The following is a 27,318-nucleotide window of genomic DNA, read 5'->3' on the forward strand; positions in this document are numbered from 1 at the left end:
CGATAACAGAATTCAGTGAGTGAGGACAGCAGCGCCTCTGCTAAAAACTGTCAAATGAAGCGTGAGCTGTCATACTCTGGTCAGGCAGCCAGACGTCCTTGTATACGTCGTATTTTGCTTTTTATGAATATAATTGATAAATTGAACGGTGTTTGTGACGGATCAGTAGAGTTGAACATTTAGTGCATCGTTACGACAAAAATTTAAAAGGTTTTTAGCACGTGTGATCAAATGTTGAAATGAGCCAAGGGCGCGGGATTTATGGAGCGGCGCGGTATATTGGGGACCGTAATTCGCAGCACGCCCCTTACGGGCTCTGTATTTTCTTGGATTAATAATCAATGGCTATATTTGAGAGAAAATATACAAATAAAGTGCTGCTAGATGACACCGAAAAGCTCAATAGCGTAATTGAAAATGCTAGAATCATCGACGGGCACACGGTACGAAATAACATCCATTAGACTTGTTACCTGATTTGACGAGATCTCATAAATCACATAATCCACAACACCTTCCAGAATTCCAACTTTTATTAGACTATCAACAAACTAATCTTACTTTTATTTTAAAATAAAATTCTTTCGTCACAGACACAGATATTGACGACTCGATAGGGTCATCAAAATCTCACTTACAAAGATACATGCATATCTGGATTTTTGACCTTGCGATAACAAAATGGAAAGTTCCAGAAAATTAACGATGCTCATTAAATAGTAGCTAAATTACCTCCCCAAATCAAAATAGTTTTGCTTTTTTAACTAAGAAATTTTGGTTGAATTTCATATTGTATGTACATATTTAAATTTGTTCTATATTAGGAATACGTGATTAGAACACAGCGAGGCCCCTTGCCTGAGAAATCGTGGCGGGTTAGCAGAAGATACAATGACTTTGTGCAGCTTAATGGGGCCCTGTCCTTGTCAGGGATTTCCCTGCCACTTCCACCTAAACGTATTATTGGAAATATGGAGCCAGATTTTGTAGCTCAACGCCAACTAGCTCTACAGGTGTGTCTTCTAACTAGTCAAGGTAGTAATATTCTGGGGCCTATTAGAGCCTGCCTAATCAAGCTGTAGAAATGTTGAGAAGCTGAACTTACTATAGATAAAGCTCAAGGCTACACCGCGATCTATCAAATAATACTCCGATGTTCTCGTTCCAGAATTATCTCAACGTGGTACTAATGAATCCTATACTAGCATCGTCGCTGCCTATGAAAAAGTTTTTGGACCCTGACAACTATACTGCACCTTTACATGGTAGAATTTATTATTATAATTGGTTTTAGTATTGCTCACATCCTAATTCCCCCCATTCTATTTTTTGCTCATGTCAAATATTTGATCCTCACAGGTTCAATTTGAGAATATTTATTAGTAGAAGTAGAACTAAAATCACAACGTATGTCGTTATGTATCAATTATTACTTATCGCCTCATATATGCATTATTATTTTGCTGTGTTCACAGAGGTCGCATTACAGCAGGTGTCACTGGCTTTACGTAGCGATGCAAATTTTGAAATTGGAAAAGCGATACCAGACATGGGATGGAGATTGAGAAAGCATTACTACACAGTCAAGAACCGTCAGAGTCCAAAGCAGGAGTTATTGTTAGCATGGGTAGAATTTGGACCAGATAAACACTTGCAAGACAAAGACGTCCATGGAGTTTTCAAGAGTTTGGGATCACTTCGTCATAGCTATATAGAGCCAATAGTCCATCAACATGTTACGGAAAATGGGGCACTTACTGTCAGGAATTTCTATCCGGAAGGAACGCTCAGAGATACACTGTGCAATGCTAAACCGAAACAACCATTCATTAAAAAATATGGAAACCCCAAACAAACCAAATGTTTGACGGCACAGGAAATAGCTGTATATGGTTTCCAGGTGATAATCATAACTTTTGTCACCTGAAGAGAGGAATATGAGCGCAATAATCTACATTATTCTCATTTCTGAATCAGATCTTAGATGCACTGGCCTTCTTGCATGAAAAAGGATTACCTTACGGCCATCTCCACACTGGAAATGTTATCTTAACACCCACAGGAGCCAAACTACTCGATGTGGAAAATGGGCTTCTGGGTTTACCGGCATTCTACAGACCGTATGTGGTTCAAAGAAGGAAGTTATATGCCACGGTATTATCAACATCAATATGATAAAACATCAGATCTCTTGATGTACCTGCTGGACTTATAGTTGAATATATTGACACCATATTTCAGGCTCAAGTCGACATATATTCCTTTGGGCATGTAGTTTACGAAATGGCATTTGGACATCCTCTACTCGAAGCTACTTGCTCAGATCTTCCACAATGTGATCCAAATTTGAAAAATCTTCTGGAACTAATTTTGTCTCCTGAAGCACTGAAGCAGGATTTACCTAGTGTCACGCATTTGCTGGACCACCCATTTTTCGAAAAATCAAAATGCCGGTAAGTATTTTAATCAACACGAAATCCTACGGCTTTTTGCAGCAAGACTGATAACCATCACAACACCGGCAAGGGCAGAGTTCACGTATGACATTACAGTCAAAAGTACACAATCTAATTTCTTTTTCAGAGGTCTTATCTCTTTGGAAAGGCCACATTTCAAGCTGAGCAGTCATTTAAAGGATGCTTTAACGGGGGCAATCAGTAAAGCTGAACTACGATTGCGGGACGAGCAAAAAGTCGCACGCCATCAGAAGCGATTGGTCAAAGTCCAGGAAATGATGAGCTCTGAGGAAGAGATGAAAAAACGCAAGCAGAAATTGGTAACTAGAAAAATCTAAGATTCTGGAATTGAAAAAATAGCAATATGTGAAGACGCTATCATCGGATGGAGTATTAATAGAAACCAAATTTAATTTCAGAAAAAAGAACAAAAATTAGCACAGGAGCAACGTTCCACAAATCAATTAGCAGCTAATGGTACAAAACAAATAAACGGAAAGAGTCCTGAACGATCTGATAGCCCTACCAGTACCTCAACAGCGACAAGCGTTGGAACATTAACTCCCCCTTCACACAGTGAGTCATTTATAATCAACTTCTCAACTACATCCTGTATTCGTATATGATAAGTGAAATGATACCAAAAAGAACGGACAAACAGGACCCAGTGTAAATTATTATTACCATACTTTATTTTATACCATATCTAAAATCATCCAAACGAACGGCGATCGAGTAGCTATATTATTACTTTGAACCGTCTTGTTAATCTAATCATGGACTTACTTCATTCATGCAGAGAATTTTTGTTCCCATTCTGTATTGGTCGAAAATTCATCAATCCCAAAAGATATCCCGATTTGCATAAATTATAGTATCGGAAGTTGTGGAGTAAAAAAAGCGAGTTGTGCTAGGATAATGCAGGGTTTTCCATTTCTTATCTTCTGTACAGCTGGACACAAAAGTTGATGGCACGCACTGCGTACATTATTATCACGTAGGTCATAATCTTAACAGATTATTTTATTTAATCTTTCATACGTGCATGCTCAATATAATTATTAGTTTGTCACAAGTACATTTCAACTTTTTTCTGCGACTAGACATTTTTTATCTATTACTCTGCCAGGAATAGATAGAAAGTAATTTTCACATTCTTATTAACTTGATATCATAAATAGGTATTATAATGCAAGGAAACTCAACTGAAACGACAAATTTCATCTTTGATCCTACGTTGAATTTTTGTGTAATCAATAGCATTATTGTTTATTGTTGATAATTTTTCGTGTAAAATACCATAATAGCATGTAAAGACGTATGAATAGTAGTATATCAAAAGATTCCTCTAGGCTTGTAAAAAAAACTCCTTCAGGTAGAATGTACACACATGTGCATATGCCAGACTTTTCAGTTGTTTCAATTTTATAACTAATTGTTATCGAATTAAAAGGTTCGGTGGAAACTCACAATGGGCATACATCAGGGAAAAGTGTTGCAGCCCCGCCACCACCGCCAATGCCATCCCTATCTCCTGCCATCGAAACTCCGATAGAACGCTCGGCACTACTAGGCAGTATCTGTGCTTTCAATAAAGGCAACCTGCGCAAGGTAGCTAATGGAAATCTCTGAAGATAATACATGAAATACAGAGTTTCTAGAGGTTTGTGAAGCTCAATTTGTTCGAAAGTTTTTGTTTATCCAAAAGATCAAAATTTCTTTTATAACTGCAATCATGTGCGTATTTAATCCGACGCTGATTTAAAATTTAATTTATACTTCAACGTCCAGTTATTTTTTGTTTCGATTATTACGTAGTCCAGAAGCAAGTGCCAATGTTTATCTTCGCGATTTATTTGTTATTGAAAAAGAACAGAACACCAAGAAAAATGGACTGTAGTATTTTTAGAGGTAAAGAATGCAGTTTTGTAATTGATTATGCCAATTTTATTGTGTCACAAAATTCATGAAGTTCTTCTTTCTAGTTTTTTTCACTCCTAGTTAAACGGGGCGGGGGGAGGGGAGGGGGGCAATGTCCGGAGATGCAAGAGATATCAATAAAATGCCAAGGTATTATTAGTACATATTTTGGGAAAATGATATACAAGGAGATTAGAACAAGAATTGATATAATGAATGTTTTGTTTTGAATTGTTTACGTGTAGTGAGAACTGTAAATCGTTGCTGAGTATCATGTTAAATTCTACCGAATGATTTGTATATAGTTGATACTATCCGTATCCGACTTTAAATGTAATATATTTAATTATTGACTACCCAGATTACCGGGACCGAGTTTTAATAAGATACGCGATAGACATTAAAATGTCACAATGCTAACTTGTTGGCATGATTTAGAATTTAGACAAAGCTTAGAGTACATGTTGACCAATATTTCACTGCTAGACAAAAACTAAAAAGATAATTTGATATGATAAAAACTACAATCTGGCTATAATGTTTGAGAGCATATGAATTTTTGTAAATATAACCGTACCGTTTCGACGGTGCTATGGAGTCAGTTTTCGTCTCCGGCTTTAGGGTGCGTGTAAAATGTGACATGATCTTATTCAAATATCTAAAAAGCATGGCTGGAATGTCTGTAGATTGCTTGAACTTGCGGTAATTCATCTTCCAGTTTACTTCCCAAAACGCAAAAAGGTTGCTCTGAGAAAAACAATAAATTATAAATCAATTACGCATACAGTTTGACTTTTGTTCAAATAAACTATGAAACCAATGTTACCTACGTAATTATTAACATAATAATATATACCTATATTAGAAATGTCAAATAATTATCAATCATGAAACTGGAAATACCATTTTCGCGTTTCATTATTTAATTATCATCATTCAAATCCCAAAAGGTCGTTTTCATCAGATCACTGATTTTACCGTTTACTTTGACAAGTTTTTTTCTTGTTTACTGTTTATTTTTTTACATTGCTGCATGATGAATAGAGATATAAAAATTTCAATGATAACTAAAAAAGCCACGCACGTTTCAACGCACGAACATTGGTTTTGAACAATTTATTTATCAATATATCGGTCGGAATGACGGAAAGAGTATATACGTACAATATAGACGAAGAATAAATATGGAATGGACTATAAATAAATGTGTTAATAAATTTTTATAAATATTCATTCATACTTTGATATGTTTATTTGAAATTATCTTTGCGACTGAAATATTTAGGGCGAATCGGTGAGTCTTTGTTTTATCTATGGTTACTTGTTATTTAGCTCGTTAAAAACGAACTGGTAGCTTTATACTCAGGTTTTTCCTTTGTTTGATTAAAGCATATTGTTGGAGTTTTTTGTTCTGTCTATTCAAAGTCTATTTTCGATCTTGCATGATAGCTTATAGCTAAAGTTCAAGCACTAGGTGTTGATATTTTTCTTATATTTTTTACATTCGTATGTATAAATATTCTGTTTTATTTAAATCGATGCTAATGGAAGGAATTTTCAATCTATCAAAGAAAAATAAAAACACTCAATTCAATTAGATTTGTGCATCTATCATAGAATCGTAGTCTATAATCAGCACAGCTGTAGAACAGCACTTCCGATCAAAATGCACCGCTATATCTCATAATTTCATTAATCGATGGATAAAAAAAAGTATATCTATATATATGTACACATATTTCAATGCTGGACATACTTATAATCACGGTGACTGATTTTAAACCAAAAAAAAAAAAATGAAGAGAATGGAGTTTTTTTATTGGACAATCTCACGATCTATTGTATTCTAATACTGAATTCTGAAGAGTAGTTGATGAATGTCTCCATCACTGTTCACCTGTATGTTTCACCGAACCAACACCTGTATTTGTAATAATATGTATAACAGTGTCTATTTCTAAATTGCAGTAAAAATCTATGTGCTGTATAACTTATTTGTGAATATTAACAAATGTATAATATAACAATTGATTCCTAAAAAGTTCGTTTGATTGTAAATACAGAATCATAATCACATCTCTATGTTTCGTTTTATACTTTTTTGAGTAGACACTTTAGAATCCGATAGGTGTCGATCGAGTTTTGTAAAAAAAAAAAAAAAAAAACAAAACGTGAGTAGAATTCTCAGTCCAAATGAAAAACTTTTGAAAATTACTTGTCTATATTTATTAACAAGATAACAATGTTAATAAGAAAGAATTATAATCTCTGCGATCATTTTCATCCAAGCGTCACACCCAATGATATAGTGTAAAATTTATTAGAACTAAGTTCAACTATTAAAAACATGAGTTCCTGAATCGAATTACCTGAAAACCTGGAAAGTATTGGATCACTACAGAGTAGGGATGCAACCATTTCATTTTGTAAGAGATTAGAGAGGACTTTTAATACACTTTAAGTTGAAACACAGTGGCAGACCTTTTTACAATAAATATAAGAGGGTATTAGTTTATACACGGTTCAAATTATTCTTAGAATCTTTCATACTATCATAATCACAAAATCTTGATATATGTATATACAGTTTAGTATTGCATGGAGTATGCTGGGGGAAATTTTTCGTTCATATCATTGGAACGTGTTTTACAAAATCAGCAGGTTTTTCTGTGATTCTCATGTTTATACCGAAAAGTGGTCCCTAATAGAGGTGGCCTGGAATTTTGATACTTCTGGAGGCTTAAAGGTTCCCAAATTGATAAAATCAATTCCCCGATAGTGTGATCTTCTCATCTCAATTCTACTATAGTCCACTTTTGGAGCAAAGTTTCTCATGAAAATAAATTTCTCTGCTGTATTTTGTAATTTCACAAGTCATTGATGAATTTACCTTTCACTTTTACGATAATGGCGTAGACATATTTTTATGAAAAATTGAACGCTCTATAATAATAGAGTATATTCATCAACGATTTATAAAATACCAAAATACAAAAGATTTTGTTCAATGGTATTATCGTAAGAAACTTGGATCACAAAGCGGACTATCTTAGAATTTTTTTCATCCATTTGGAAGTGTTTGAAGCTCCTAGGAGCGCAAAAAATTCCAAAACATCCCTATCAAGGACCACCCTAGTATACCTATTCATCATTTCATCTATCTACGTTTACCGCGATTAGGATACTCGATATTTTTGCTACAGTTTTGATCCCGTGCAATTACTTATGATGTATTAAAAAAGCGCCATTCAAGTTTTCCTATAGATAACATTTTGGGCTGATATTCATGTTGCTCTGCTTTTTTCATACAATAAAAAAGTCATTCGACAATTAGATTAATCGGTGAGTATACTTATCTGATGTAATATCCTGCTATGGACATTTGTAACAGCATACAGATAGCATTTTGGAAGGGCGGAATCACATTGCTCTAAATTCATCTGCTTGAGTTCTTTCGTTCGTTTATAAAAATGTTCTTCTACATAACTGATCACTGTACCTCCTTTTTGTTCATACTATTGACATGGTTTTTGGCGAATTGTGGCTAGATGGAGTGACGGCGAGAACCGCCAGGCTTTGGTCAAGATTGCTCATGAAGTTTCTGCGTCACTGATTGTAGTCTGAAGATTCAATGCATCCAATTATCAATGAAAACAAAATCGATATTACAAAGTTATACCATGACCCTAATCTGTGTATGCTAATGGAACATGAGCTCACCTTAGAAGTTCCTCTTGAATACGATCGGTGATTGCTTTCCTAGCTTCGACTTCATCCGCTTTACTCGATCTAAGGTTTGTTAACATTTCGCTGAAGTCAATTGGGTTACCATAATTCATGGTGACCTTTTTACGAGTTTTTATCATGTACGGAGGCTCGTTTGGTAGAACATCGTCCATTCCCAAGTGATAAATAGGAATCACCAATGGGGTAACTGGAGATTCTAGTATGAGTCTACCCACGCCCCACTTTAATCTGTCAATATCAAATAACTTCCTTAACGCTGTTCTCTTTCTCGATCTTAATTTTCTTCAAGGCCTTATTTGCTTTTTTTAATTCTACTATCATCAAAAGAAAACCAGTGATGATAAGATAAAGAAATTATTGAAGTGGAGTGAACCATGCAAACTACAAAAAGCATTGGTGTTAATTCCAGGTGTTGTAAAATCAAAGATGAGCTAAGAAATGTATTGATGGACACATAAGGACGAAGTGCAGAAAAAAAATCATAGTCGTAACAGATATATACATGTATATTGAAAAAACAGTAACCTCATATTTTCTTTAACCATATTCACTTTGCCCTCTGGGAAAACGTGCACCCATTCTCCGCAGGACAATTTTTCTATGCAAAAATTTATGCTGTCCTGGTAAACTCCTTCACCTCTGATGACGGGCACGCATTTTCCAAGCATGAAAAAGTAGGAATGCCACATATTCGTGAAGCAAATGTCATGGGCTGCCAAGGACCACCTTATTACTCGTCTGTTTATCAAGTGACGGAGGTCCAGCGTTGCTACATAAACAGTACGTATTTCGTGGAAACATTCTGTTATTTTCTTTTTACTTAGTTAACTAGAGTTATAAGGAGTCATTGTAAGTTTCTACTTGTAAAGTTCAGTTCTGAATGAAATTTTCAACCAAATCGTTATGTTAGCTGGACTCCAAACAGATCTTTTTCATTCAACTGACAGTGAATCCAACTAAATGTATTTCAGTTGCTCAATTGGATTTTAGACATTAATCAGTGCCACGGTTTGTAAAAGACCCACTTTGAAATTCAATATGAGAAATATATGAGTAGAAAACAAACGTTAATAATAAAAATCAGTTTAACAACATGTGAAAATAGTTTTTCAAATTTTTAAACTTAACATTGATTCAAATTAGCAAGTTTAATTGTTGGCAACCACATCAAAGCATTCTTCATTGTAGTTTAAGAATAATGACATAGCTCAATTTTGACACTTTTCAGATACTGTCATAGATTAGATATCGTGATAATTGTAATTATATGGAGGATGACAATTCAGAGAAATTGAACTCGTTACGCAATCAATCGTTTACAATATATGGCTTTGTGGAATTAGCGAGCTTTGAGACGAAAGAGTGATAACTAGTCACGCAATAGCTGTTTGCTAGAACGTAGTACTAACAAAAAATGTGCTGAAATATGTGTGATATGACGTATTATGCTCAATGTCATCATGGAATAATTACAATCTTTAGTTTTTGAGCTTACCCCATATTCCGGGATCATCAAAGCAGCTGTGATGGTTGGATACGGTAATAAGAGGTACATTCCGTGGTCGACAATCTAGAGCTCTTGTTATAATATGTTTGTTGTATATCTTGGTTTTATTCAACCATTCTGAAATACATAAAGTACGTAATAAGAACAAAAAAAAAAAAAAAAAACAGGTGGCATTAATTTTATTAATTATAACTTAAGTCCAGCAAAAAATCGCGACAAATATCTACGAAAATGTCAAAGATATTAATAAACGTTGATCGGGGTCGAGGTTACTCAGAATGGAATTGATAATTGAGCTAAGGTGTTGACATTATTAAAAGTACCGTTTCATTTTCGGAAATTTTTGGAGGTTGGGTTCATTATGAGAGGGAATTTATATGCGGATGAAATATCTGGATAGTAAAATTAAGGGTAATCATGGGAGTGATGTACTAAATATAAAAATTATTATAAACGTATGTTAACCTAGAACGAATTTGGAGAAAATCCCCACTGCTGCAAATGTAATCGAACTTGCGAATTTCCAAAATTTAGTCGGATTCCGTAGCTTTGGTATTATCCATTTGATATCGTAAACCATCGCGCCCGACTCACTGAATAACACAAAACTAACACAAACTATGTAATTTTAAATATCCATCAATATAAAATATTCGCAGTTAAATACCTGCCCGCGAAATATCGTCTGCTTTTCAGCAGTGCGCGGACGCCATATCTGATTACGTTTGTCACGTGACCGGTGACGTTTGTGGTACGAACTACCAAATGTCCCATCCTCTTACGGAATACAAAATGCGATTATACTTTCCCCTTAATACCTCGCCAATCAATGCAAACTTTGTACGCCAATACCTAAAAACTTGAGCCTCGTTGCTCATATATAACTTCCTTGTTTTTTTCTCTTTCCGTTGTTTTTTAGAACGTATAAAATTGTTACGTATACGTACGGAAAAAAACTACCCGCGTTTAACTTTTACCGCAGAGAATTACATCGGTATTGTGGAGATAGCAACTTATCATATATCTTCTTTGTCGCACGTACTTACAGAAAAATGATTCTCATTGTGAGACTCATTACTACAAACACCTGCCATGTTTGCATACGTACTGCATATACCTATTTGCATTTTACGTAATGACTCAGTGCTATATTGAAATACCTTTTCCGACACATATAAATAATGACAATTCAACTTGATTCATTATAAAATGTTATACACGAATTCTCAATGACTTTGCAGTAAATTTTGTTCTCGTCATTGAATTCCAGTAGTTTTACATGGACTGCTTTATGTGGTAATTTATCTTTATTTTGATCGTCTCCGCGTGCATAACAAAAAGTCCACCAAAAAACCTTGCTCTCGAGCTTCCAACCAGAAATTTATTATTACATTCGTGCATTCAGCAATCATTGACCGTTTTGATTAAATTCACGTCTGGACAAAAAATGAAAAAGTAGCAGTTAAATCTATAGAATATTGAAATCTGAACAAATATATTGAATGATTATAATTTTCACGTTCGTCACGCTTGTTTTGGATACCAATAATCAAGGGTAGACTTTTCATGGATCATATTTTCCGTATGAATTTACTGGAAAATGAGAATGATTAACATTCTTTTCCGTCAAATCAGATTACGAATTCAAAGTCATACGTGATAGGGTATTCTTTATTTTTATAATTTATGGAATTACGCTGTCGAGTTGACTGCGCATTTTTATTGATTTACTTTTTTAGTTTTGTTTCGTACACGCGGTGAAGCGGTGCGATAATTACACAGGAATATTGGCATCGTGCAATTAGGATTTAATAACTATTATTAATCATTCATTGAGGATGTTAATTTATAGTTAATCTTCATATTGTGATCTTCGGGCAATCCAATTTCATTTAATAGTTGTATAAATTATCTCATACGACTAGACGACACTATAATAATAATGACACGTAATAATCCACATCGCAAGGATAAATTGTCCGTAACACTAATATTTTATCGAAACATATACACATTTATGCGTTCACCCATACGTCAGCCGAATCATGCAAAATGAGCGAGCGCTCGTCGAATAGAAATAATAAAAAAAATCGGACCGGAAAATGCAATCTTTCAGACCTTTTGCATTTTTTGAAGGATTCGCTTTGATGGCAGTGAGATCTCGTTCTGCACAGCAAAAGAACAAGTGAAAGTTGTAATTTTCTGATTTTCATCCCTCGATGTAACAGCAATTAAGGAGAAATAAATTATATACGAGAAAATTATATCCACATTATAAATGAGTCGTCCTTTGGTTTGATGTTTGAATAAAAGGTTGCCATGAGTCTCTCCCATTTCCTTTTCTATAAGTATAGTATGTAACGATTATAAAATACTCGCAGTCTGGAATCTGGCTTATCTGGTCTTTGCTCTAGTATTATAAGGTCTCGGATGCAGCAGCTTGTAAGCAAGTCTGAATAAAAAGAGAATATATAATCTATAAGGAGAACTTATACATACGTGCAGCTGTACATTCATATTGGTCTCAATTACTTTTTGATTAAACGAGCTGAGCAGATAGGCACCTGATATACTCGGGCTCTCCTAATTAGCGAATCTTAGAAGAGCAAACGCCGTGTAAACCTGACCCTGGATTGATCCTTTGTCAATACGAGTGCAACGTAAACGTATGAGTATAATATGTTTTACACGCGTATCAGCGCTGCGTACGAAGCAGAATAAAACAGACCATAAAATGTCGAAGTCCTATGTATAATGATATAAGGTCGTATGTGGGGAAAAAGTGGTTCTGCAGCCGATGAGAGAATAACAAAATTTTTAGGACCGATCAATCGAGGTCAGCCGAATCACCCCGGCTCGTTCCTTTTCCACTATGGAACATTAAACCGGCGACATACCTGTACAACGCGCGAGTCGAGCGCGTTACTCCCTCAAGTAAAGGGTTGCATGCGTGTGCGTATAATATGATGTATATCAGGTTATTCTTATATACAATACGTAAAAAGGTCTACCCGAACGAGTATAGGAAGAGTAACATGAAGCGTACAGTGTTCTCATTCGTTCACGCGTTCGGAACTCGTCGTATACTCTGCTCGTCTGTTCGTAAAACGAGAAACGGGGCCCGGGGCCCTGGAGGAAAATCGAGATAAAAGATGGGGCCCGAGAAGGGCCGGTTGCGGCAGGTGGAGGGAGATCGTGGAAGAGCGAGGTCTGATCTCAGCAGGCAGTGACTTCGAGTCCGGCTTCGGGCCCCCATCCTACGTATTTGGTTGGGCCTCATAGTTAAGACCGCCTGTAAACAAAACGTCGCTTTTATAGAGAAACGATAATTACAACCGAGTTAACGATGAGATGCTGAATAATGTCGGTTATCATTTACACCGCACCGATTCAGAGTCCGAGTATCGAACGACGAAGCCAATTCATTTGTTGGAAATAAACGAAAAAGCGAAGCAAACCAACGCGTATGAAGATCGTAAAGAGTATTATTATACTTCGTTCGTACATGGGCCTTTTTATGGTTGAATTTCCGCTCGAGTTTTATACACGTTTGAACGTTACCCCTTAATGGAATGTAGTGTTGAATCCCCCATGCATATATACAAGTTCTCGGATCGTGAGAATATCTTCCTCTACCCGCAACAAATAAATGTGATAATTACGCGAAGCAACGAATTTTCGCATTGAAAAATATCACCGAAAAACAGTGATTTAAAATTGTGCCCCGAGAAGGAGAGGATCGTCGAGGAAATGCGGTAATTCCGAAGTAACAGAATCACGTGTGGTGGTGTATGCTCGATGGATTACGTCGATGGAAAAAAATGAAAATAAAATAAATGATATTTTTCGTTTCTCTCTGTACTCGGTGGTGGAATTTACGAGTGATTTATACTTACACGTATATCTTGTGTATCGATCGTTTTACATGTGTTCAATTTATACCGCCGATCCCTGGCGCAAACGGTAGTCGTATACGGTATACGTGTAATATGGTAATAAAAATAACATCGTACAACAATAAAATCAGTGTTAATTGAAGGTTTGAATTAAAATTGGTTACATGTGCCGCGAATTTAACGAGGCTTTTAAAACAACAAGTATAAGCTTTATGTGATTCGCCGGTAGTACTAAACTCCAATTATTCTCACAACCATCCCCTGCGACAAAGACTATTAACGCATCCCGCGTATCGAAAACACCGTTTATGGTTTTGCGTGCGGTTTGTTTTTTTTTTTTTTCTCTCTCTTTTTCATCTCCACACACATCGTTTTGTATGTTTTATCAACAATTATAAAACCGTTTCGTGTACCGGCAAAGGCCAACGGTAGTCATTAAGTGACCGGGAGCTTTGAAATCGACCGTTAATTATAGCCGATTTGAATAATTCTCATTCCCCGGGGTTCTCCGGGGCTTCTGCTAGATTCAAACCACACGGTGTTCGATTTTCACCGATCATAGTCGGAGCTGCTGGCGATTCACAACCGACACGAAAAACCTCGGTGTACTCCACTTCGCCGCGCGCACCGCCCCGCACGCCATCCCGCCAACTTTCGATATATATTGCCTACCGATATATAACTTTTAGGTGTAATAAATAATGCGAGATATGTTCTCCGGGCTAGTGGATAATATTACTATACCGCGGGCTATCGCTCTTAAGGACGGCCCTCGCGCAAAATAACCTTCGTTCATAAATACCATTTCGCGTCAGCGGGATGTCGCGGTTGAATGTGAATCGTTGCATCGTCTTTCCGATGCTGCTTCTGCCTCAACATCGACATAATACAATAATGAATCATCCATTATTTCAATTCTCGATTCACCTCCAAGAGCATAAACCGCCCCGAATTTATACCTCTGGATGATATCACGAGTGCTCGAGCTTCCTATTCGTCGACCTCGTCGCCTCGAACTCCATTTACAAAAGTACAGAGTGCTAAGCCGAGCTTAATTTGCTCGTGAACAATTATTCGGTACAGTGATGATTTTTGTTACATACGTACGAGCGCGTGTGTTCGATTTTCAAATGAACTCCGATGATTGTTATTTGTAAAAATGGTGCTCCATTGATGTAATTTTGTGTGATTCATTCCGGGCGAACGATTCGTTTTTATTTATTTTATCGTCAGTTCGGTTGCTTTTTTTTAATGATCGAATTGCAGCAAAGTCACGCTGAGCTTCGGAATACCAGGTGAAAGTCATCGGTGAGGATCGCGTTGTGACTTCTCAACGGCTTCAACAGGTAGGTGTACACACACACTTAACGAACGGTGTGATGCGTTTCACTATAGAAAATAATAAACAATGAGATTGAAATCGGATTTGAAAAAAATCACCGTCTGCCTCGCACCTCCTCGCCGAATGGATACGTAAGGACAATAATTTTCTATTCCGGATCGAAATTCAATTTATTTCCAACTCATCCGTTGCAGGATTAAAAATATATGGTTACCTCGGTACCGAGCGCATCGAGGTAATAAAAAAAATTATAACCGACCAATTTCCAAGATGCCGCCCCACGGATGTGGTCAAAACATTATTGTTGGAATTAACTTCGTCCCATCTCCCCCCCCTCCCCTCTCCCGGTTGTGGGTAACAAACACAACTTACAATTCGGGGGTAATTTCGTCCGCCGCCTTTGATCGTCGAGGTTCCATTCTAGTAAGACTGGAATATCAGCTTCTACGGGGGCGTTGGAAAACTCGACGGGAACGTAAACGTCGCAAGAATTATCCCATAGGGATAATAATACGGCGGTATATGTATAATGTAATATAATATAACTTATGTACGAATAAATGTGGAACGTATACCGTGTATCGTTCGAAGTTTGCAAAACTAAAATGTATATCGGGAATCCCATCTTAAATAATGTCCGCGTTTTTAATTGGCGCAAAAATATTTCATCTCTTTTATTTTGATTTGAGGTTGTTTTTTTGTTTTGTTTTGTTTTTTTTTTTTTTTCAACGTATACTTATATACTTCTTTCGCACGGACCTGAAGGTTAAGGAATTGTGGCGGTTGGTTTACCGGTCTTCTTCGAAGCAATTAAACCCTTTTTCCGTCATTAGCGCATGCAGGGAATAGTGATACCCCGCTCGCGGTATCTTAATAGCCAAGATATGAGGCTACGACTTAACGTTGTTAATGGATAAAACCACCAATTAACATTCCCCCTTACCCTCTCCGCGCTCCTCTTATCCAGCTAAATAGCCGACCTTTAACTCATTCGCGAGTATTCGTCTAAATTCGAAACACCTGCACGCGCGCAGGAGGCTATTATATCTTCCGAAGCCAATATACCCCACGTAACGCTCGCGGTCTTTCGTTCGAAAGAACGAAATTCTATAACATCGTGCGTCACACTCCCGATCCCCTGACTCATCTAGATTCCAACAGATCCTTTCTCCAATTATTCCAGATCTATGGGTGTAATTATACGTCATAGCGTCGCTTCGACGACTTCTCTTTTTCCTCGCACTTTTGCCCCGAATCAACGAATCGAAAAACTTCCTTTTTGCTAAGGTCTAAAAGTTTTCCAAACAATCACAGGAATAAACTTCCGGTACGGGGACGACGGAGTCAAGGTGAAAAATGACGGTATTACATGGGTCACGAAATACGGGTAGGGGGTCGGGGTTGATACAATTGTCATAATCTTTTAAAAAGTGACGAACACGCGCAACTGCGATTGCCGGGTAGCCAATCAGCGGGGGTTCACCGCGAAGATCGGGAGCGGTTCTCGAGTCATGCTGGACCGCGGGGATTCCCGGGCCCAAAAAAAAAAAAATGATCGGTAACTCTATCTTATCTGTCAAAAGAATCCCGGGCCGTATAACAACCGCGATATAACGACACCGATCCCTAACACGTATATCGAAGTAATATATGTCCTTCGTTTTTAGCCGATTAATCTGATTCTCGTCCTTTGATGCGTTCGTTCTCCGATACGATCTGATGTGCGTTGAATCGGGATATTTATGAAGCGTTCCGTATCGAGTATGTTTCCATCTCGGTTCAACATTTTCGGACGATCGAAGAAAAATTGGAACGCCTTTTTTCGGAAAAACCTGCATTTTTACGTCGACGTTAGTTGTCGAGTATGGGGTACGACGGTGCTCCGATTGGAAATAATTCGCGATACAATTTGCGGTGAGGAGGTAGTCCCGTAACTTCCTGAATAATGATTTACGGCGTGGTACGTACTTAACCCGACCTGCGCAGCCGTATTAGCGACAATCTTATTTGAAAATCATTCTTGCAGAGCGAGTCAAATCACTTGATAGATCAACGCAAATATGTACGTATACGTACGTACGTACGTACGTACGGCCTATACGTAACGTACGATCCAAGAATAGAGTAACGAGCTCCACGAACGTGGAGTGATCATCTTCGGCTAATCTCCTGTACCTGGAACAACCTACGGTACAAACTTCTTCCGCCGTACATACAATAGAATCAACGAAGCGACCCCGACCTACAAGACTACGAGTTAATGTTGTATATGTATACAAGTGTGATTTATTTCGCCCGTCGTTTTAAAAATTGTTAGATTAATTTTTCAATGAAAATAATCGAGCGTTAGCAAGTGAAATATTAAAAGGAATAAGATCGGATAAGGATGTTGTGCGTGTAACGTGGATGCGTGAATATTAAAAATTTGTCATTCTCAATTACCCTTTCAGAAGAAACTTGTACTACGCCGTACGTCTTCGGTCGCGACTAGCCCGGTTCTTCGAAATTTACAAGCAGGTAGCCATAAGCCACGTATTCGTTGACTAGAATACACCAAACGTCTTTCTCCCAGAATGTCGTTCCACGCCGGTTCGACAATGTTCCTGCTCAGACGTGCTCGGTATTCGAAATTAGCCTCGCTGCTGGTGAGCCGGTCAACGCGTGTATTATAATTTTGAAAAAAAAAAAAAAAAAAAGAGGAGAGGTAACGGCCGTCCTTCTCGCCCGATTCGGTACGTCCCGTTCCTGCAGGGTTGAGAAATGCTCTCGATCTCGATTACGAAATTCTATAAAAATGATCTCCGTTCGAATCCAGAGTCCATCTAATGCGGCTAACGATGGAAATGGCTCACAAACTTCCATGCGATTGTTGGGATCAAATGGGATAACGATAACGAACTTGGCTATCTTTGGTCGAAGGGAAACGAGGGAGAATTCGAAACCCCTGAGCGATCGCTGAATTTTCTTTTTCGAAATCGAAAGCGGATGAAGGATGAAAAAAATGCCACGAACCTAATGCGTGCGGGCAGACGGGTGTGGGTATTGTATAACGTTTGGAAACATCTTGCACACGCGTGACACGCGCGCACCTCGCGATATATCTTATATACCAACACAGAAATCGTGAGAACATGTTTTATCGGAGCATAGGGAACAACCTCTACGCCGGGCGAAGTAGCGAAGTAGCGAAGAAGTAGTGGATTGAAGTAGTGAAGCGAAGGTATACTGTAAGGCCGAGGTCTTAGCGAGGACTATAGTCATTACCGCTCGTTAATCTTGCCGCGCAAACCTTAATAAGCACCCTTGGGTGTCTGACCGGCTCATTTTTCAATTCGTATTACTGTGAAATAGTCCGTACACAACGACGAATACTACGTACCCGTGAGTACGAGTTATGTCACGATCGTGTGTACGTACCGTACGTACGTCGCCTGTGTATGTAGTACAGCCAACTATTCACGGTTGAGAACCACATCCGAACTGGTCTCGGGACTTTAAAGTTTGTTAGACTCCCTCGCAATGCGCTTTCCTGCATCACCACGCGCCTCGAGGAGCGTCCGTGAGACGCGGTGAGGAGACTCAACCGGACCACGAGTATTAACGATCTTATTGGTTACACCTATATGTACCCAAATGTATGGTACAAGCATCTATATGTATACACGTGGCATCCCACGCAAAATCGATGAATGATTTTCACTTACAGCTTTCGAAATTTTTCTTTTACGACGTATCATTTATACTTTTGGATGCTTCGAACGGACACGATTTCGAAAAAACCAGCCAAAGAGGGTTTGAAAGAAATTTGTCGCATGCGAGTAAAAAACATATATTTCAGGATTTTCTTTTTTCAATTTTTTTAAAAGAAAAAACACAGAATCACTTTTCGAAACTAGGATACAATGAATAGGAGGGATTGCAAATCAGATCGGAATCTATGGCGCGGGACAGTCGTTGGTCGATTTGACGTGAAACGCCTCGTGTATATGAGCATGCACATGTGAGGGTAAAGGTGGTAACGCGTCATATTCTACGTACACGCTGCGTGCGTTCAAATAAAATGTGTGCGTGATCGCGAGATAGCTATATAGGTATACGTATAACGTGAACCTGCAGCAGCACCCTGCCTTATACTCCATATCCGCAGGCTGTATACCTCCATGTATTGTGTATGTACACGTATGTGTTCAAGTACATATGCCTGTATGTATCTCGCATCAGGAGCCGGTGGAAGGAATCGCGAAGGGCAAAAAGTTTTTGCGGCTATTTCAATGGATATAAACCACTGCAGAGGAGCGAATCGTTCTAAAATTTCTCCCTGGTGCGCACGTAACGTATGTACATACGTATTGCTTTTGTACGTTGTGTGTTATGTGTGTACCTTGCACAACGCGCAACTTTGATTATTTTCATCATTTATTATTCATCTTGTTTTTTTTTTTTTTTTTTGGTAAAACTCTATAACGACGTCAATGACTGGTTCTTTTTGAAAGGCGTGACCAGGAAAATTTTTTCGTTTGTTTGAAAAATTGAAATCGGGAAGATCACGCCTTGATTTATAACTCAAAAGAAAAAAAAAAAAAAAGGTTCATCGAATAACGAGCGTCTTTTTTTATTGTATTTTTATTTCATCCCGCGGTGAAATGCGCCGAAGCGGCGAATTGAGGTAATTTTTTTTCCGCCTCTCTCTTACATTTCTCGAGAGATACGTCCGCGTTTTTTGTTTGTTAATTTTTATTTTACAACGTATAAATATAACATAATGGATTATATATGTGTATTTGCTCTGCTTTATACGATACCGTTGTGCTGCTTCTGCCGCCGCTGCGGATCATCGACTGCGGTAAATCATTTGCTTTAATTAATTTATTGCCACGATGCACCGGGATCGCGTGGCACTCACCTATATTGCAGTGCACACACCTCTGCGTTAGCGGTCCGCATTGGGCTAATGCGGTTTTAATTAAAATTCTCGTTATAAAAAAAACGCGTGGAAATAAAATATATATATATATATGTTCACCTTGAAAATTTTCGAAATACAGTTTCCATCCGATAACAAAAATCGAATGAAAATTTTCGCTAAAAAAAATTCGCTCCAATTTATGTGACAACAATTTTTTCCGCTACTCACGTAGTTGGTCATCAAAAATAAATATCCTCTTCCATTATCCGAGCATATGATTATTGAGATTACATAAATTTTCAGTTTGAAAATTATCGGACTAAATTATAAAGGTATTCTGCTAGCAGCGGATGATTGAAACGTCGTGGCGTTAGAATCTAAATTATAGCATTTGTTCATCGTTCTGCTTAGCGCTCATTGATTCACGCATTCCCCGTGTAACGTAATTCGAATTATTATCTAAGTGGGGCGAGATAAACATCGTCGAAAATAATTTCTTCGAATTAAATCGAATGTGCCCCGTACTTCACTGCGCACTACTCACTCGCTGCAACAAACATAACGTGCGATATACGTAATATAACACGGCGGATCTCAATGTAAGAGAAAACTCCCGATTGACTGTAATAATGATGATTGAATGATAATGATGATAATAATATAGTTATGCAACAAATTGACCGGAGCTACACGTTTCATACTCAATTATAATCGTGTTATACAAGCTCCACACTGTGATATATTACGTGTAAATATTGTATGTGGTAAAAAAGCATTGTATCTTTTTTTCATGATTTACATGATAAAGTTGTTATTTATTAGTTATTCTTTTTAAAAAAAAAAAAAAGATTCACACACCACATCATTGAATGTTTTTTTTTATCTAATATTCAAAGGGCTGCAACTACGTCTACCTATCGCTTGAATGTCAGCGATGCGCTGCGGCGCGGCGTACATCGGAGATTTCAACGCCGGCACTGCGAACGTACGAAAATGTAATCCGAAAAATGACGAACAAATGACGCGGTTGTTTTAAAAAGTTTTCGCCAATCTCTGAATAGCATAACAATGTCACAGATATAATATTGTACGGTTCATTGTGAGTAAATTTTCTTTTTTTCTTGCATTTTTCAGAATGCTATCAACTGCTGGTTTGCAGGGTGCGTCGTCCAACGTAAATTTTCAAGGCGCACCCTGTACGCAATGCAGAGAGCTGTGTCCGTCCGGTTATGTCCCGCATTTTTGGAGGTGAGTTAAAAAGAAAAAGCGACAGAGGAAGAAAAAAAACCAAAAATCAAAAATAGAATTTGGAATCCATGACGTATAGAAAAGTACAATCGTCGCAATTATTCCGTTGGATGCATTTTTTTGGAATAAAAAAATTTGACGAGAATCTGTAGAATCCGATCGAACGGTCGATAGGTAGGCAATTATTACATACCCGGTGTCTCTGAGGTATGGAAATTCGCGAGATTCGGAATTTTTCTGGCTTTTGTTGCGCGGACGTGGACGCACCCAACTGACAAAATGCGTTTAACACGCGCCTGCACAGGGACATGCACGCGGCGTTAGCCGCAACACGTTAAGGTATACGTAATACGCGTGTCGTATGCGTGGAGAATATCATACGTTCGTCGCACGTATATATTCGTATCGGTCGGTATACGGTGGCTTCTATATAATAAGACCACCACCACCACCACCTACCCCGCATTGAGAGCCACGCGATGCATTTTGCGGTGGCCTCAAATTACCGCTCCTCAGCAGCTATATACGTGCGGGGGGAGAAATAAAATCAAACGGAACTGCAAAACCTAAACCCGCGCACGGAGGCGTACACGATGCGGCGGACGATACGTACACGCGTACGATTTACGACTATAATCGCGAAATAATGAATGCGTAAGAAATTCCATAAGTATACATATATATGGGTTACACGGTCTATCGTACGGTGGTAAAAGCGTTAAACCCTATTACGATAAATGAGATCCGGAACACGAAGGACAATAATCAGCGGAAACACTCTCCAAATGACAGACGTGAACGAATGGACTTTTCACGAAACTCCGACCGCTGATATTTTCCGAATAGTTAGATTATTTTCCTGTTTCCTTACATTGATACATTACACTGCATGAAACGACGGAGGGCGGACGTGTGAAGGGTTTTTTCCAGAAGACCGTTGCGTATCCCTCTACTTCAATTTCTCTGTTTTTTTTTCTCTGTTTTCCAATCTCCTACACGTCGGCTCCCGGAATATCTTCGCTCGGATGATGAGATCGCTACATTTTTAATTACGGTTAATGACTCGTTAACAGCTGATCGGTCGGCTCTAATTATAGGAACTATATAGGATTCGGAGGTCACGTTACTTTGACCTGGTGGGTAAGAATGAGGTTCCAAGAACAAAAGAAATAAACGAACTCATCGACGGATCGGGGAGAATTTTGGTGGCGAGAAAAAAAACAAACTTTCGAGCGCTATTAAAAATTATCTAAAAATAACAAAGGTTCGTCGGAATGTCCATACACATCTCAGACGTAGACCGTATACGTATATATACCTCTCAATATTATAAATATGGTCATTCGAGTATACGATTGGCACCTACCGGCGAAGCTTATTGAACGTCGATTGAAGAAGAGCTGTGGAGCATATCGTATAATGGTGCAAGCGCATACTGGTTCACGTGTATATTCAATGTGTGTATATGTAAACGTAGCGTATTCTTGACTTTGGGCTTATTCCATGGTGTTGCCGCGCCGCGTGCACCGTCAGGGCATGGGCTCGATATGCAGCAGCGGCAGCAGCAGCAGCAGCAGCTAGTAGGCAGGAGGGTACGTTTGCCTTTTGCCTCGCTTATCTCAGTCGTGTATCTTTATTCCTCCTCGCTATATACGTACACGTATACGTCCGTGCGTTTTATTTTCGTGTGTACATGTATATATATATACATATATATACCTGTGTGTAGACAACTATCGAATACGGTATCGCATAACCGGCTATGGCGCCGCGACCTACAAAGACCATGAATTTCCACTTAGTTACAACTTAAGAATTAGCCGTCCTATATATATTATATATATGTTACATTATGTACATCTACCCGTCCATACGTTCACCTATATACATCGATATTATATATATGGGAGTTCTCTAGAGAGTCATAGATTTGTACGTGAGATGACGACGATGATGATGATGACGATCATTGCCTCCGATGTGCAGTGTGTGAAGCTTCTTTTTTTCGAGACGCCGTGTGCCGCGGCATCCATTACGGAATATATACAGAGTGACCCATTTCAAGTGCGGGTAATAAAGCGATCGAAGATCTTTTATTCGAGACAATATCATGCTGAAAAATTTTTCACTCCGTTCACGTGCCGCGTATTACTGCGTACTCTATACACGCATCTATGTATATAAGGTCGTAACATAATCGGCAAAAGCGCGTCGAACGACTTAAACTTTTCGTTGTATTTTACCGGATGTCATTGGAAACGGAACACCCTTTACACGTTCCAGAAACACGATTTACCGATACCGCGTCGCGAGTGGTTTTTCTTTTTTTTTTCTTTTTTTTTTTCTTTTTTTCGTAAATTTGCTTCTTACAAGACACCGTTTACGTGCCACGGACTGTATAGGTGCTGGATAAAATCAGGTGGAGCTCTATACAGCAGTAATGAAATAAATGGAAAATAGGTCGCGGGGTCGGGACCCAGGACCCTCGCGACACGTGCTCAGAGATTAAACAATAAAGACATTCGTTGAGTTATCGAGACAAATGGTGAATTAATACCAACCGCGATAGGATAGATACCCCGCGGTCTGGGGACCGGATCCAACGCCGTCGTATTCTCTGATTATTTTATATACGTACATTGGTATCTCTCTGTAGATGCGATGAAACGAAGAAAAAATAAATCAGGTGTCCGGTATATTCGTAAAACTATGCACGTGTAATATACATGGCGGTTGGTTACCGACCACCATAAAGTATAGTGAGAGTGCGAAACGAGATGAGAAAATTTCCGAATCTTTGAAAAACGAATCGTTAGATATTTCCAGAGTTATAGCAGAGGGGATGCAACATTTAATTTTAACCGGATGAGGAGAATATCGGACGGTAACAATTCCGTTGATTATCGTCTCGAGGATATACCACACATTTTATAATACGTATATCCAAGAAACGTAGTGCGTCGTTTATTCCAGGCATATATGCTATATATTATACATATATAAAACCACAGGTATACATATAGGTAGACGTACGTACGTACGTATCCCGTGTTTTCAACTCTGTATGGGTATTATTTCGTGAAGATGCTGTGGTCCAGACTTGGAAGGAGGACCGACAGACGGAACGACCGACCGACCGACCGACCGACCGACCGACCAACCGACCGACAGACGGACGGACGGACATTACGGGGAGGGTTTGGTATGTTAATTACACACCGATGTAAGTGCGTCTCGCTCCTCCCTTAGCTACTCGCGATCTCTCTTACTCTTTCCTCTATAAACCGAAAGCGTTTCGATCCGTCCTACTCGCACACCGGACTTGCGTGCGTCCTGCACTCGAGGTGACCCATGACCCGATGAGAAACATTCCTTTTTTTTTTTTTCGTTTTTGTTTTTTTTTTTCGACTTTTTAGTAATCGCATTCGGCCGTGGACTCTCATACTCCAGAACTCGGGAGAACCGACACGGCGCGGCGTACATGACTTTTCTTTTTAAATACAAAAGTTCCGATCGAATTTAGATTTTGACGTTTTTTTTTTTTTCATTTCGTACCTGTAATTTTCGTACGCACGAGAATTTATGTATGACGCGTACGACCTCGTTATGCTTATTTAGTTTATTTTTTTTATCCATTTATTGATTGATTTTTTTTTTTAACCCGTATCATTATATCGAGAGAGGTTTTGTTTAAAGCAGTATAATTAGTCTTAATTGATTACCACGTCATGTACATATATTTCCTCGCGAATGATTGATTGCGAGTTACTAGAACCGCGTCACGAACACTCGATCATCTGCGTTGAGAAGAAACGAGAAAAAAAAAAATAAATAAAAAAATAACTCACTCGGCAAGTCTAAAAAATGTGCTTCTCGATATTTATTCTCATTATTACCTGTAATTAGATCTCGCGAACATATCACGTCGAATACATCACACCTGTTACGGTTATAATAGGTGGCGATATTTGTAAGCTCCGTTTAAACTCGAGTCACGGTATTCTTCAGCGGAAAAAAATATCATCGGATTGAAAATATGATATTTTTCTTAATTTTCATCCGTACGGTCGTCAATTTATCCGTTTCATACCAATCGAATGGCGAAAACTTTGAAATGAAATAAAAAATGAACACGCGGGCTATAGATAAATATAGACGCTTAACCAACGGAGAGATTTGTTTTCATTCTCATGATGAAAAAGCGTACGACGTACGGCTGCAGGTGTTTGTTTTTTACGGGTTTCGAAAAAAAAAAGATATTTTGTGTTCGAGAGATTTACCTATATATACATACAGGCGCCGGTGGAGGGCCGACGTTATGGTAGCCGTGGTATAATAATGTAGCGATGTGCAGGTGGGCGTATGGGACTGCTTTAGCTCCCGTTACCGAATAAAATGACCATCAAATGAAACCTGGGACGGTAGTAAAAGTAAACGTATAGATTGACAAACTGACAAACCGGACAAACTGGTGACGACGTAAAATGTTGGAAGAACCTTTCTATGGCATATCTACGATCCCCTCTGTACTTTGCCGCTTTGAAAGCCCTCCGAAGAGATATGGCGAAGTCGACTTGTATTGTTAATCATTGTTACAATCGGTCAGTTCGACCGCCGTCGTGTACCGCGCGGCAGCTTTTCGGGGATCATAAAATACGGTATTTGTGAGGATAGGATTTTTAATTGCAGATATCAACTGGAAAAACTTCAAATTGCACTTACGGACGGAGGTTTCTTCGAATATTGGTTACCATTCGCGAAGCGAGTTTTCTTTTTTTTTCTTCCAAATTTTTCCCTTCGTTTATTTTCTGTTCAACTTTTATATAACGCCGAGTCGGATGCATAAGCACATTTTTATTATATGATCGCTGGCAAATATAGATAAGCGGGGTTATTATGTATACATATACATATATACCCAGAAACTTTTACTTGTCTCTTTTGTGCGTTTCAATAATTTTTAAAGCTTTCGGGATAACGTTCGTAAAGTTTTTTCCTTTCACTTTTATTTCGGAGCAATTATGAACGGAGTCGGTAGTTTGAAAATAAAAAAGTTCCACGTTTTCGAAACGCCGCTAAACCTGCATATCGTTTATTTCCATTCCCCCGCGTATACACATACACGTATGTATATTCGCTCCTTTTCGCTCGTCGGCCTTCCAAATTATCCCTGGCACTCGGGTAACCGCGCGAAAGCCTGCAAAGCGAATCTCGAGAAGTTTCGTATTACATTTCCGAGTCGTTTAATAGCTAGGCAAATATATTATCCCGCCACTCTGAAGAAACTACGCATGTATAATATGTTAAAACTAATGTTCAAAAAAAGCATAGAAAATCATTTTTCTCGAGCCCTGCATTATAATATCCCTGGGCTCTCTCCGGTTCTCCGGGCTAATTCGCATCGTCCGCCATATTGGAACTGAAATTATTTCCTCCTCTCTTCCCGCTCCCCAACGGCAGTTCGTATAATTACTCGCCGAATCTTTCACGGTTACTTTTACCCGCTGCAGTTTCTTACGACCCCTCGTCAACCCACCGATTTTATGCTTTTCTCTTTGAATATTTTGCGGCGCTACTTTTTACCGGTCACAACAATAACCATAATACCTGTCCATGCCATGCTTCTGCCGCCGCCGCCGCCGCCACCGCCGCCGTCGCCGGTGGTGGTGGTGGTGGTGGCGGTGCAACTGCGAACCTTAAATTTTTATCGTTTTTACGTGACTCGTGGAATTCTCTAAGCGCCCGATGGAGAAGATTCGCGATCTCCCGCGCACCCCGCCTCCCCCCCTCCCCCCCTCCCCCCCCGGGAACAGGCGAACAAGAAAAACTCCTTGATGAGATAGTTCGCGATGCTCAAACGAAATCGCCACTTTGGCTCCGTACGGGATGCGCCGACCCCTCGCTCTCGCGATGAAAAGAATTCGATACTCGATGCGAATAACCCGTGGCAGCCGATGCTGCAAAAAACAAAAGATATATATATTAATGAATGTAATTTCTCGATACCGCGAAGCGCATGTCTACCTTTATTTAATGATCAGGTGTTGCGATTTATGCTCACCCTCGTTTCTCCCGCCATCTCAATGTTTTCAGCCGAACGTCCGACTCTCACTTACGGGGACCAATTAATCGGCGATCCATAAGCGTCTCTGAGCCATGGAAAATCCATCACGTAGATATACTGCAGCGGTGAATTCGTTGGAATTTGTGTACAAGGTGTAAAATTGAATCGATCGATGGCCGAGGGTTTCGTTTCGCCCTCCTTTCTTTTATATAATTCTCGACTCGTTTCTCGT

At 38.8% G+C, this 27,318-nt stretch overlaps 3 protein-coding genes across 5 annotated transcripts in view; 2 read left to right on the plus strand and 1 right to left on the minus strand.

Moving 5' to 3' along the window:
- The first annotated feature begins 42 nt into the window (after nt 1-42).
- Nucleotides 43-6,417, plus strand: LOC105690378 (PX domain-containing protein kinase-like protein). 3 transcript variants are annotated; one of them, XM_048653050.1, is made up of 10 exons: nt 43-443; nt 825-1,013; nt 1,169-1,265; nt 1,476-1,900; nt 1,978-2,154; nt 2,242-2,453; nt 2,584-2,776; nt 2,876-3,032; nt 3,409-3,453; nt 3,910-4,048. In XM_048653050.1, the coding sequence occupies exons 1-9, from the start codon at nt 342-344 to the stop codon at nt 3,423-3,425; spliced, it is 1,569 nt and encodes a 522-aa protein (XP_048509007.1). In that variant the 5' UTR covers nt 43-341; the 3' UTR covers nt 3,426-3,453; nt 3,910-4,048. The 3 variants fall into 3 exon arrangements, with proteins under 3 accessions (XP_048509007.1, XP_012263544.2, XP_048509008.1); XM_012408121.3 differs by lacking the exon at nt 3,409-3,453 and having other exon boundaries at nt 45-443; nt 3,910-6,417; XM_048653051.1 differs by lacking the exons at nt 43-443; nt 3,409-3,453 and having other exon boundaries at nt 894-1,035; nt 3,910-6,417.
- On the minus strand, nt 5,606-12,649 carry LOC105690385 (tafazzin). Its single transcript, XM_012408133.4, has 5 exons — nt 10,096-12,649; nt 9,619-9,747; nt 8,649-8,892; nt 8,097-8,351; nt 5,606-7,996 (listed from the first exon to the last, which is right to left on the minus strand). Exons 1-5 carry the CDS (start codon nt 10,208-10,210, stop codon nt 7,957-7,959), a joined length of 783 nt encoding a protein of 260 aa, XP_012263556.1. The 5' UTR covers nt 10,211-12,649; the 3' UTR covers nt 5,606-7,956.
- A 228-nt stretch (nt 12,650-12,877) lies between these two features.
- Nucleotides 12,878-27,318, plus strand: part of LOC105690333 (protein prickle-like) — a 114,610-nt gene continuing 100,169 nt past the window's right edge. Inside the window, exons 1-2 of the mRNA XM_048653047.1 lie at nt 12,878-14,872; nt 20,909-21,022. Of these exons, the coding sequence (XP_048509004.1) occupies nt 20,910-21,022 (113 nt within the window). The 5' untranslated portion in view covers nt 12,878-14,872; nt 20,909. The remainder of the gene's footprint in view (nt 14,873-20,908; nt 21,023-27,318) is intronic.

Source organism: Athalia rosae, chromosome 3 (genome assembly GCF_917208135.1).
Source record: "Athalia rosae chromosome 3, iyAthRosa1.1, whole genome shotgun sequence".
Classification (NCBI taxonomy): domain Eukaryota; kingdom Metazoa; phylum Arthropoda; class Insecta; order Hymenoptera; family Athaliidae; genus Athalia; species Athalia rosae.